Source organism: Chamaea fasciata, unplaced genomic scaffold, assembly GCF_029207755.1.
Source record: "Chamaea fasciata isolate MVZ Bird 193981 ecotype frontalis unplaced genomic scaffold, bChaFas1.0.hap1 SCAF_1, whole genome shotgun sequence".
NCBI classification, from domain to species: domain Eukaryota; kingdom Metazoa; phylum Chordata; class Aves; order Passeriformes; family Sylviidae; genus Chamaea; species Chamaea fasciata.
The window spans coordinates 122,913,543-122,925,894 of NW_027094086.1; the positions used below are offsets into that span (position 1 = coordinate 122,913,543).

Below are 12,352 nucleotides of genomic sequence, written 5' to 3' on the forward strand. Positions count from 1 at the left end.
AAAAGGATATTTATACTTTTCTGATAGAGCTAATAGATCAGAAAAGTTGTTGTGGTTTGAGTTTTAAACACAAACCCTACATGAGGATCAAGAATAATTTTATAGATATTTCTGAACAATATTTTTGGAAATACCTGCACATTGGTTTGAAACAGTAGCCATCAGTTCTAAGCAACTCTAAGCACCTTGTCAGCAAATTCTTAATTGATAAACTAGTGAAATAAAAAGAGAGGACAAGAAAAGGGTGAAGGAAGGTAGGAGTCATAAAGCAAACTACATTCATATTTAAAACAAATCTAGAACACACTTTGGATCACCTAATCTTGTCTGAGACAATTTTGGAGTTACAAAGCAGCCTCTTATGAGCATTTATTCTGCTTCTCTAGCATTCTTGCTTTGTCTAGACACTGTAACTCTGTGTCTTGCAGCATTGGATATTTATTATACTTTGCCTCAGCTCCATACTTTCCCCAAAGTGACAAAAACAACCATATTTTAAAAGTGCTACATATTAGTGGTACCACAGTTCATTAGTTTAGTTTAGTTCATGAGTTTGTTCTATATAATCTAAAATATTTAATATAAGAGAAAAATCAATATTTTTGCAAAAAATAAAGAGGAATAGAAAAGGATACAAAGCAGAAAAAAACCCCCAGCTCTACAAGAGGATTAACCTTGGTAACAAGTCTTCATTTTCTGCTAGGACCTCCCAGTCCTGTCATGGTCGTGTCTTTATTGTTTCTTTTAAGAAGCATTAATATTTTATGGTTTATGTAATATTACTCTGTGATACATTATTATCTAGAAAAGCTTGTCCCTTTACATTTTTGCAATATAAATCTCTTTCAGCTCTGTTTGTCTTTGTAGATTGCATCCTGCAAAACTCTGCAACAAAAGAGCTTCTTTCTGAAGATACCTTGGTGAAGGGTAGGTCTGTCCTCTACTAAATGCCCTTTTCCTACAGGACAGTAAATCCATGTGAAATTTGACATAGAGGTGATGAGTGAATATTTTTCCATTATTTTGTTTCACTACCTGAAGTAGTTGTATTTTCATGATAATTTTGAGTTCTGTAGTGATGCACATTTCCTGGCACTCGTCCTCAATTTATACCTCCATGTCTTAAAATGAAATACTTGTCACCTCAGCTAAAAGGAGTCCAAATAAGTCATAATAGGTGCTTTGTGGGTCAGTCATAAATATACATCTGATCTTTCTTCCACCGAGTGTTTTTATTTAACACTTAACATTTACAGCTGTTCAACTTACTTTCGGATGCTCTCTAGACAACACCTCTCCCAACAGATGTTTTTCAGTTCCTCCTTGCCTCATTGCTTCATTCACCTGGTGTTTTATTGAAACGTATTTGTCACAAATGAGCAAATCTCCTTGCTCGCTAAGAAACCACTCAGCCCTGGTAAGGATGAAGGCAGTGCCCGTGCCCTTCGCTATTTACCCAACCTCAGGCAGGCTGTAGGAGCAGCCGCGGTGTTGCCTATTGCGGTGGCGACGGCGAGACGGGATGGGGAGAGTTTGGTTGTCGTTCCGGAGGAGGGGGTGTTACCACGTCCCTCCGGTACCTGCGGTGTTGCCTCGGGGTCCGGCAGCCCCTCTGCGGAGCTGTCCAGCGTACCTGAGCTCCCGCGCACCTTCCGCAGCCCGCGCACCTTCCGCAGCCCGCCCCGCCGCCGGCAGTCGCTTTCCCACCGCATCTTTCCCGGGAAAGGGGATGCGAGGTTCGCTCGGCTGAGCTGTCAATGACGGCAAATCCCGGTACGCGGCGGGAAACGTTTGCGGTCCTGTAGGCAAACAGGAAGTATTTTCGAGGAGAGAGATCCTTCGGCCGCCCCCATCCACCTCCTTTGATCTCATGGGTTTTGAAATCCCCTTAGAAATTAGAGACTAATTAGCCCCAAAGCGAGAGTGACAACAATGCATGACGAAGGAAAAGATTACGTTTTAAGAAGGCAGCTCAGGAGTGACGGGCAGTCACTCCCGAGAGAGCTGTGTGTACAGATCGTGTGCCAAAGAAAATCAATCGGATTCGACCTCGGTGTATCTGACACTGCCAGGGATTGCCAGGGCCGGGCTGTTTATTTAGGGAGCGTCTATTGGGGGGGGGGGGGGGGGGGGGGGGTGAAGACGCGGCCCCTCTTCCAGTCTCCCAAGACAAAAACAAAACAATCCCCAGCCTCTGTCCTCAAGGAAACCTCGATCAAAGAAAGGTGTTCAGCGATGTCGGGTGTGTGGGTGGGTGTGTTTATGTGCATTTCACGGTGTTTTGCGGCATGTATCCAGTGGTATCAGAGCGTGCGCTCAAACTGATTCCTCTGTGCTCTGCCGGTGACCGGGACGCCTCTGCCAAAGGTGGAACAGCTGCCCTGAGTAAGACCAGCTTATCCTCCTCTCACGGGCAGGAGGAAGGATTTTCAAAAAAAGTGCTATGAGCTTGCCTGAACCGAAATGAGCTTTATGAAGCAGCCTTTTACTGGAAAGATACTTGAACTCTGATTGAAGGGGATTTAGAGGGAATGGAGAGACGATTCCAACAGTTACTACTGGGAATGCAATATCGGGTCCCCTACAATGCTTACTTAGGCTAATGGAGGTCCTGTCATTCAGTTCCCATTGCGCTAGGATACAGGGTAAACATTTCCCGGTGACCCTCTGCATGCAGGTCCCCTCTTCAGGACATCATTAAAAGCATACATGCATTTGCCTGACATCAGTTGTCAGGCTGGCTCCCAGGGTTCAGAGATCCCGACAGAAAGCAGGAAAACAAGCCCAGTGGAGACCCGACTCTGCTGCTGGGGGCTTTAAGGAGGCTGAAAATCGTTTGGTTGCGGGTGTTTAGGAAGAGACAAAAGTGCTCAGCAGGTAAGAGCGGAGGGTTTTGCCAAGAAGGAACTGTCCTTGATCGCTGTGACAGGATTGACTCGCTGGGGACTCCTCTCTCGGGAGCGTCCACGCGTCCCCGAGGGGATTGCCTGTCTCCTCTCATCAGCATCACGGCGAGAAATTTTACAGCCGCTCTTTCTAGTCCTGCTAATCCTGTTATCCGGGGGGTTATAAATATTAACGTCGCTGGGGCTGGGGATGGGGGACCAAAATAAACCCTCTCTGAAGTAAGATGTCAGCCAGCCTTTTCCCAGCCCGCCAGCGCCCGGCGCTGCTGGATGAGCTGCACGGTAGAACTCCGCAAGTGCCCTGCCCGGAGGGGCTGCTGGGCACCTCGGTGCTGGATTTCGTGGCCGACCTTTCCCTTGGTAACCCCCAGGGAGTCCCCGGGGCCGCGGCGGGCCTGGGGATCTGCGACGTCACCGCCGGGCCTCCCTTCGGGGACAGGATCCTGTCGCTTCGGGAAGGGATGGCCCGGGGTTTGCCCCTGGCTGCTTTCGGAAATGGAGATCCCGAAGACGAAGAAGAGGAAGAGGAAAGGATACGCAGCGCTTCCCTCCTGGACAGACCTAGGAGAAAACGGGTCATCACCTACGCCCAGCGCCAGGCTGCCAACATACGGGAGAGGAAGAGGATGTTCAACCTCAACGAGGCGTTTGATCAGCTCAGGAAGAAGGTGCCCACCTTCGCCTACGAGAAGAGGCTCTCTCGGATAGAGACCTTGCGCCTGGCCATAGTGTACATCTCCTTCATGACTGAGCTCCTGGACGGATGCAGCAGACAGGAGGCGAGCTAGGGAGCGCCCGGGCCCGGCGGGATGCGGCTGGGGCCGGGCATCACCCGCGGCAGCGAGCAGGTGGCCTCGGCGCCTCCCTCCCGGGGAAGCAGAGCCGTGGCTCCTGCCTCGGCTTCTCACACCGCAGCCAGGACCGTGTAGGTGTGAGATGCAAAATCAGGAGTGTTTGGAGAAGCGTGCGCTGAGGTCGAGAGGAGTTGGGGAGAAGACGGATGGAGAGGCTCAGTGTGTTGCAAATTTGTTAATATTTATATTTTTTGTAAACGGAAGGGGCGGGGGTGGAATGAAGTTTCGAGGCCTTTTGGTTTGTGTTATGTTGCCTGCTTGCTTTAATATCTTTCCAATTTGTTTCTTTGGAGAAAGTCTGGGCCGAGGCAGTGGAACCCTTCCAATGTGCGGAACGGGTTTCCAGCGGGTTCGGTTCCTGCCCAGCTGCTTGCCAGGGAAATCTCGGCCCGTGCATTTTAACCCAGGGCTTTCTGCCTTTTAAAAAATAAACAACTCCCTTTTCTTTGAAATCCAGTCTGCCAAGTCCACGCCGTGTGTCACGGGGCCAGAGAAGCCGAACATCTGGACACAACCGCTTGTTGTCACGGTTTTCCTCCCGGGAGCGGCTCTGTCCTTGCGTGTGGGCGGCCAGCGCCATCGCTCGCACCGGGCGGGAGCTGGTGCTGGAGCGCCCGGCCCGGGTCGGCACAGCCCGGCGCGGTCAGGTGCGGCTGGCCGGGATGCCCCGTTGCCTTCCCGGCCTGGGCAGCCCTCTGCGACCTCCTGAGAGAGAAAACTTGTGAGTCTGTAGGCTTTGGTTTTGGGGACGTCAGGCAGAGACGTTTTCTCTCTCACGGTACATCCCCTTACAAATGCGCATACACACACACGCACACAGACGCACACACCAGGTTTCATCTCCACAAGGAGTAAAAATAATGATATACATTCTGAGAAGCCGGAGCAAGAGGAAAGGAGGAAGCCCGAGGCGGGCATACCCCTGGGATGGATATAGGGTCCATCCCGGGGATCTCTATCTAGCGTTACCCACTGATGCCTTCGCAGGCATCTCTGAAAGGGGCGAGAAGTCGGGAGAGCGGCAGCGGCTGGGCATGGACGTGACCGGGCTGGGAGTGGGGGCCAGGGTCTCCCCTAGAAGCTTCTCCGACCCATCTTGATGTGCCTCTTCCCTCCCTTCCCGCTCCTCTCCCCTCTTCTCTCTGCTGCTGGCACCTTCCTTTGCTGCTGCTGGGAAAGCCCTGGATTTCTCCCCCCGTTCGCAGTGGACGGGCAGTAACCAGCCCGCTCAGAGCCCCGTCCACCCGCATTAAACTGCCCATTCAGGACAGTGATTCCGCTTAACTTCATAGGACAGCCTTTATCTCCATTATATAAAATTACCGTGATATTAGTAAAATTAAGATTTACCCTGGATTCAGGCTAGTATAGCTAGGATCCTATGCCTCTTATTTCTTCTCTCATGTTTTTTCAGCTCTATGGTGATTCTTCTTCTTTTTCTCTTTCTGTTCTCTTTAATATTATCATGAGCGACCTAATATCATGTATTAATGCTCCAATATTCTTTCTCTTTTCACTTGTTTCCTTGGTTTCTTTTTCTACTTGTTTTTGTTGACCTCCCTGACTCCACACATTGCATCTGCTCTCCATTTGTCAAAATGCTTTTTTTTCCAAGAGGCAGTTGGATAGTTAGCACAGCTGGATCCTTTCTAGGAACTGGGGGGTTTCACCTCCTCAGATGGTTTTGTGTTGTTTTGGGGTTTGTTTTCTTTTTTCTTTTCTTTTCTTTTTTTTTTTCTTCCTAAAAATAAAACAAGGAAAGGAACTATGAATGAACTGTGTTCCAAAATCAGCAATTGTTCCCATAACCCAATCTCATTTTAGTTACCATCATCTGAGGCAAAATGATGAAGACAAATTCTTTAAGGACAATGAAATATGCAATTTAATATTCACTTCTTACCACTATTGCTCTATGATCTCTCGCAGTATGATTATATAACTATTCCTAATTTTTCTTGCTCATGTCATTGGACAAAATTAGAACTCTATAGCACATAAGAGTCTTAAGTGAGGAGATTCATAATGTAAACATGTCTGTAACAGATAATTCAAAAATTATTGGTTTTCTCTTCTTGGTTGAATAACAAAACACTGGAATTTGTTCAAGATCCAAGTTTTTTTCTTTTTTGTGTTAGAGACTAGAGAAAAGCAGAAAGGATCTGTTACATTTTATTTTTAAATACAAACGGATCTTGCATTATGAATCCTGATTTTTAATGGATCACTGGAAATTTTGCAGCAATAAAAACAGTAGTAACATTCTTATATGAGCCACTGATGCTAAAAACATTAGAAATTAAAAATGCAGTTGTGGTTTAAGCCAATGAACACAACATGTAAACAGCACAGAAAAAATACCAAGATGTATTTTGAGCTGCCCCTGGGCCACACATTGATTTATATGACCTGAGAACCTGATGAAACAGGCTTTTTTGTTTGTTTGTTTAATCATTTTCCAAAAAAGCAGTCTAAATGCAAATTTTTTCCAAGGAACCCGTGTTGAAACTAAAGCATGTCCTTACACCATGAAGAGCTCAGTGAAACAGCAAGATGCCATACTGACCCATCTCTTGGCCCCTGTGGATGTATTGAAATCCTGGAGGTTTAGTCTGGTAAGAATATAAACCAATTATGGGAACGTTGCAGACAAGCTTCTTGCTGGAGTGCAATCCCATCTCACTGAAATAACAAAACTGTGGAGTCCTTTCTCCCCTAGCCCTTGTCTCAGCCCAAGATAGCTGCATTCTAATCTGTGGAGTTAGTACAGTGCAACAACCTGTCAGGCTTGGGAAGACAGTGAAACCCCAAACCTAACAGAGTGCAAAAGTGCTGCTAACTTCAGCAAGGCTTGGATTTCACCCACTGGAGTGAAGGGCCTTCCCTTTGCTCAAAATCCCTGCTGCCACCAAGGCTGAGTCCAGCTCCTCGGTCTCCCCAAAGCACAGTGCCATTATCGCCGCATTAAGAACAAAAACTGACAGTGTCAATTACTTCTGGGAAAAGATAATAAGGGGCTTTTTAAAGTCTTAGAGCTGTTTGATCATAGCCCATTTTTAGACCCTGGTCTGAGGCTGGTTTGTTTATGTTCTCTTTGGCCACTGAAGACTGACTTTTGGTAGAAATTTGAGTCCCCTTGAAGCTATCATGTTACAATTAGTATTCAGACATGTAAACCATAAAAATAAGACTAAATGAAATCATATTTGAGGGACATTTTGTAGCTTTCGAAGAGAAGTATAAATAATCAAATGATTTTGCAATCTCTAGTGAGATTGATCTTGTTTTTCAGCTGCTGAATCTGAAAGGAGGTTGAAGAAAACTAGTGCTGGAAACAGAACAAAATATTATGATAGCGCTGCAAACTTCTGCATCCACTCTCTGATCAGCTACTATGGTCCCATGATTGGTGTTTATTATGGCATTTGTCAGCATTTCCATTATAAACACTCAAGTGTGGAGAGTTTATAACTCAGCTATAAAAATTCCCTCTAGGATGAAACTTGATCAGTGAAGTCTTAGTCCAACAACACTTTTTTTTTTTAACAAACTTTAAAATAAATTAGTTTTTGAAGTCATGGTGGTAATAAGCAAAAGTAATGGAAGAGTGGCTTTGATTTCTTTTTCAGATAGGTGATTTTTCTCAAAGAGAATTTCTCTACGACCCTACTGGTCCTTTCAATTAACTTGGACTTCTGGTTTTTGGTGGGCTTTTTTTTTTTTTTTTTAAATTAAAAATTGCTAAAATATTGACACGTAAAATGTGACTGCTGTGCATGCTGAGTCCCTGTTTTCACAGGAATTTGTTGTTTTACTAGGCTTGAATGCTACTAATATGCAACAGTGATGGCCAAGCTTTTCCTAGTAATACAAGAGAAAAGCTACAAGGATGGATAGGTGTGCTGGTTATGCTCTTTTTGTAGTACAGTAAATTGGTGCTTTTTCTAAAAATTTGCTAAATATATAATCAGATTATTTGCTCTTCAACTCTCCTCAAAAAAAAAACTTGTTTGAATAGTGAGGTGAACATTTGTCACAGCAATATATCCAGAATGAAAGAGTTGGCGGAATAAAAATATTCAATTGTAATTGCCTAGAATTTAACTTTTTAAGGAGTGCAGCTCAGATGTTAATTTTTAAATTGTGTTTCATCCAAATTTTGCTTTTCCCCTTCTCCTAGTTTCAATGATTACCTTTTGTTTGGCTGGAACTGACATTTAAGCCTTTGTATTTTTTGTACCACTTACTCTGCTGATCACCAGCTACACTCCAGTTCAGTGGTCCTTACATACCTGAAATTCCTATTTCTTCGAAGAAGTCAAGATAGGGAAGTAATTCTGTTATCTTTACTTTTGTAGTACAGTTTTCCACATTAATATATATTTATGAAGACTGTAACATATTCAAATTGTCGTGTGCATTGTATTATCTTAGTGTGGCTTTTGCTGCTCTCGAAGGCTTCAGTGCCACAATGGGGACAGAGGCCATGTCCTCCCTCGCTGAGGGGTTTTGAATGGTTCCCACAAAGAGTTCGTGCACTGCAGTAGGACAGGCTTCACTATTGTCATCCATGACTTTATTCCAAACAAATAATCAGGCACACTGAGATTCTAGGCCTGTTTATGTTTGCGTCATACCTCTGCCATAATTTCAAAAGGAGAGATAAAGAATATCCTGTTGGTCTCTCCTTAGCTCTGAAAGCAGAAGAAAGATGACAATTATCCCTATGAGTTCCACCTTCTCTTGCTCCAAGCCTTACAGGGGATCAAGGACAACTAGTATGTTCTATGATTTTCTACACAGCAAAGAGGAAATCTGTGAATGGAGAGTCTTCAACATAAACACATGCACTGAGAGAAGAAGTTAATTCAGATGTTGATATTCCTTTTTATTTCTAGCATTGTTTACTTCCTATGCAGTCTTTAACCGTGTTAATGATTCCAACTTTTGAAACTTAAAATTATCCGAGGGAAGAGAGGTAGCTGTAGAACAAAGGACACAGGAATAGATATACCACAGCAGCCACCATTACTGCTTGAACTTCTCAGGTTCGTGTGGGATAGATGGCGTGTCTGATCTCACTAAAAGATAGTTTAGCAAAGGCTTTCAAAGAAACCAATGATTTATGATTGTTCATTATTTGGGGTGGCCAACATGAGATATATAAAGGTCTTTACTTTTGTAGTACAGTATCTTTACTTATGTAGTACATATAAAGAACTTGATGTCACTGCTGAAACAAAATCTGTGACCTGAAGCCATAGCCATTATTTTGGTGTTTGATGGTGAAATGGAGGTGTGCAGCTCCACCAGTCCTTTTCTCTTCAGGTGCGAGTAGTGATTACAGTGAAATTATTGCTCATATCCAGTGTTGCTGGGAAACTATATTACTCTTTACAGTGTCCTGGGTTTCCTACTCAAGCTCTCAGGGCCTTGGCAGGGCTGTTTTCATGTGGAAATATGTGTAAAGAAGGCCCTGGGCCTTGTTCTTAGAGCCCTGCAGTGGGAAGGGGCCATGCTGTCTCCAAGGGGTATTTCTGGTAAAGTGCCATCTGCACCCAAAAAATATACCAAGTGACTAGAAATGTAAAGAAAAGTTTCATTAAACAGAAACTTTTGCAAGTGTAAGGGAAGATTCAATGGAGCCTTGGCACCCAGCTCCGACCCTGGACCTGGTGGCTCTTTGAATTTGCCTTATAACCTTCTACTGCTCTGCTCCCCTCCCTCTTGGCAAACAGAAGGCCCTTGTACTTCACAGAATGTCTCCTTTGGAACACATTTATTTGGGAAAAGAATGTAAAACCTGATAGAGCTAGATCCAGCCACAGCTCAGCAGCTTTCATGTTTCAAGTGTGCTATATTTTCTACTAAAACTGGCGCCGGCGATCACTTTCTGTCATTCAGTCCACTCTGTGTGGTTGTATATTTTCTTAATGAGGATCTGAAATCAGCCTCTTTCACTTAATTGATAGTCTGCCAAAATTATGCCATCTTTCCAAATGCAGAGATTATATGATCCATCAGTTATCTGCAGCCATGAAGGGGAAACATTTTCCAAAGAGAAATGTGGGTTGGTCCCAAAAGTACATAATTATCCAAATGCTGAAGTGTTTCAGATGTTTCAAGGTGCGCTTGGGCCTGGTCTTGGGTATTGAAGGTCTTATGAAGTCTTTTGGAATAACGTACATAATGAAGTCACTGAGTTGCCAGGAAATTTTTGGAGTACAGGCATAATTTTTAAATTATTTTTAAATAAGTTTGAGCTGAATCAGATATTTAGGCCTCAGCAACATCATCTGGGGACATTTGTGAGTACTTACAATCTTAAGTAGTTCACGTTTTTGTTGTTAATATTATCATATATGATACAAAATATAAAGAGCTTTAAGTTAATATACAGAAAGATGTTTTAATCTATTTTTATAATTATTTAATTATATGCTAGAATACTGCAGTAACTCTGCAACATCTTTGACTCTCATAACTCTGCAAACTACCAGATGCAAAAGAAGTTGTAGGATGATGAATGACAGTAATGGAGGAAAAAAAAGGAAAAGATGATTGAGAGACTGTAAAACGAAGGGCTATCTCAGATCATTCTCTGCCTTACATGAAGGCGTGTGGAACTCATTTCGTATTACATCTGACTCCATTTAAATTTTCTTTGCACATATCTTGAATGTTGCCTAATATGATTAAACTGACAGTTTAGGCCCTCATCAGGTGCCGCCTCTTTGACATACAGAACCCAAATTTTAATCACGAGCAAATGGAACTTTCTCTGAAGTACTGATAACAGTGCTTGAACTACTAAACCTGTCCTTGGTAAGATGGACTTGAAGTCCTATAGCTGCAAACACCTTTACCAGCCCCAAGGTATTAAACTTGGAAACATCCATCTATTCATTGCTTTATTCTCTCAGCTGTACTTGGGTTGACTACAGCATAAGTCAGTTCTCACTATTATAAGTTTCAGATATCCAGGAAAAGATTTCTTTCAGCATCCCCTCTCAGATCACAGCTGCCATGCCTATGGACTGAACTACATTATGCTGAGGAAGTTCTGTGATGTTAATAGCATGGGGTTTGTCCTTGGAGAGAAACAAGTTCTACCAAAGCTATAAGGTGAACACACACCATTTGTTGTATTTTAAAAATTTAAAATGTGCCGACATATTTCCTGAAATACATAAACTGAACCAAATCCCCCCAAAAAACCCAAACAAACAAATCAAAACAAAACCAGATAAATTGCTCATCTTGTTTTTGAGAGTAGTAGAAACTCTACTATGAATCTGTAGTGTACCATTTGCCAAATTATTTGAAGGATCGAGTGCATGAGCCTAATATTTGACTGGAAAGCATTTTGGTGTATAAGAACAGTGGGTTTTGCCTTCAAGCTGGAAACACATGACAGATATCTGAGAAGGACACTGCAAAGGAAAAGTTCGAATGACATTCACTTCAATCCTGCTTCCCCTTACAGAACACAGTTCTTGTGAAGCTATGGGCCATTAGAAATATTTATTGTGAGGGTTTCTGAATCACTTCCATGGCACATAAACACCAAATATCACCCCAAAGATGCAGTCTGACCTCAGAGATGAAAAGATAAGACTTTATGCCCAAAGTATTTTCTTTTGCTGAAAACATCCAGTGACACATTTTCAAATGACAGCCTACACAGAGTTGGTAAAGATCACCTTGCAGTAGCATGGTGGAAATGCAGGTGACACCATGGAGGTTTCCTAGTGAAAACCTACAGAAAACACAAACCTATATTTGCTGTGGCTTCTTTCCACTCCATGTACAATGCTGCTACTGCCTGCATGGCGTTGCTCTCCTGCGTCTGTACTGCAATGGGGTGATGCTTATTTGCATCATTTGTGGTGCCACAGCTGTTAGTGGGAAGCTGCTAATCCATTCCCTTCAATTGTGATACCCTTACAGTAGCACCTATTCCAAGATGGATTTCACAAGCCATTTTCAAATGCTCTTGAGCAAAATTTAATAGCAACTTTCTGTCATGTAATATTTTGCTAACTTCTATGAATTAAGGAGTAGCAAAAATGCTTTTTTCCTCAATGAACAGTTTGAGAGAGATATATGCAAAGAAATACAATGCCTTCCATTTCCATAACCACAGGGAATGAAACAGCATCTTCTACCTCCTAACATTACAATGAAACTTGTTTCTGATGCACATTAGATCTATGGGAATATGAAGGGCTGTTTCTGGAAGTAATAGCTGAGTGACTGTATTGCCTTTTTTTCTCCTATCTATATGCCTTTGGGTTGGCCCCTTACCCTTAATGTGAGCAATTATGAAGTGCTTCCTATCATACATCTGATTTAGCATTAAGAACTTAATTTCCCAACAGTGCATCTAATCTTTAAAGACAGTTATTTTTCTTCTTTTTTGGATGAAATTTCCTACCCACAGTGAACTCTGTGAGGAAATGGTAGGACTCAGACAGTTAACCTGCCAGCTACACTAACAAATCAGATAGTTAGACATCTAGACCAGACTATTAGTTCCTGCAATGAACTGACAACATGAAACCACAGATGGAAGGATTTGGTGTTGCAAAA

The 12,352-nt window shown here is 43.2% G+C and overlaps 1 protein-coding gene across 1 annotated transcript; it reads left to right on the top strand.

Moving 5' to 3' along the window:
- The first annotated feature begins 3,130 nt into the window (after positions 1-3,130).
- FERD3L (Fer3 like bHLH transcription factor) lies at positions 3,131-3,694 on the top strand. Its single transcript, XM_066182949.1, has one exon. The coding sequence runs from the start codon at positions 3,131-3,133 to the stop codon at positions 3,692-3,694; it is 564 nt and encodes a 187-aa protein (XP_066039046.1).
- The last annotated feature ends 8,658 nt before the right edge of the window (positions 3,695-12,352 follow it).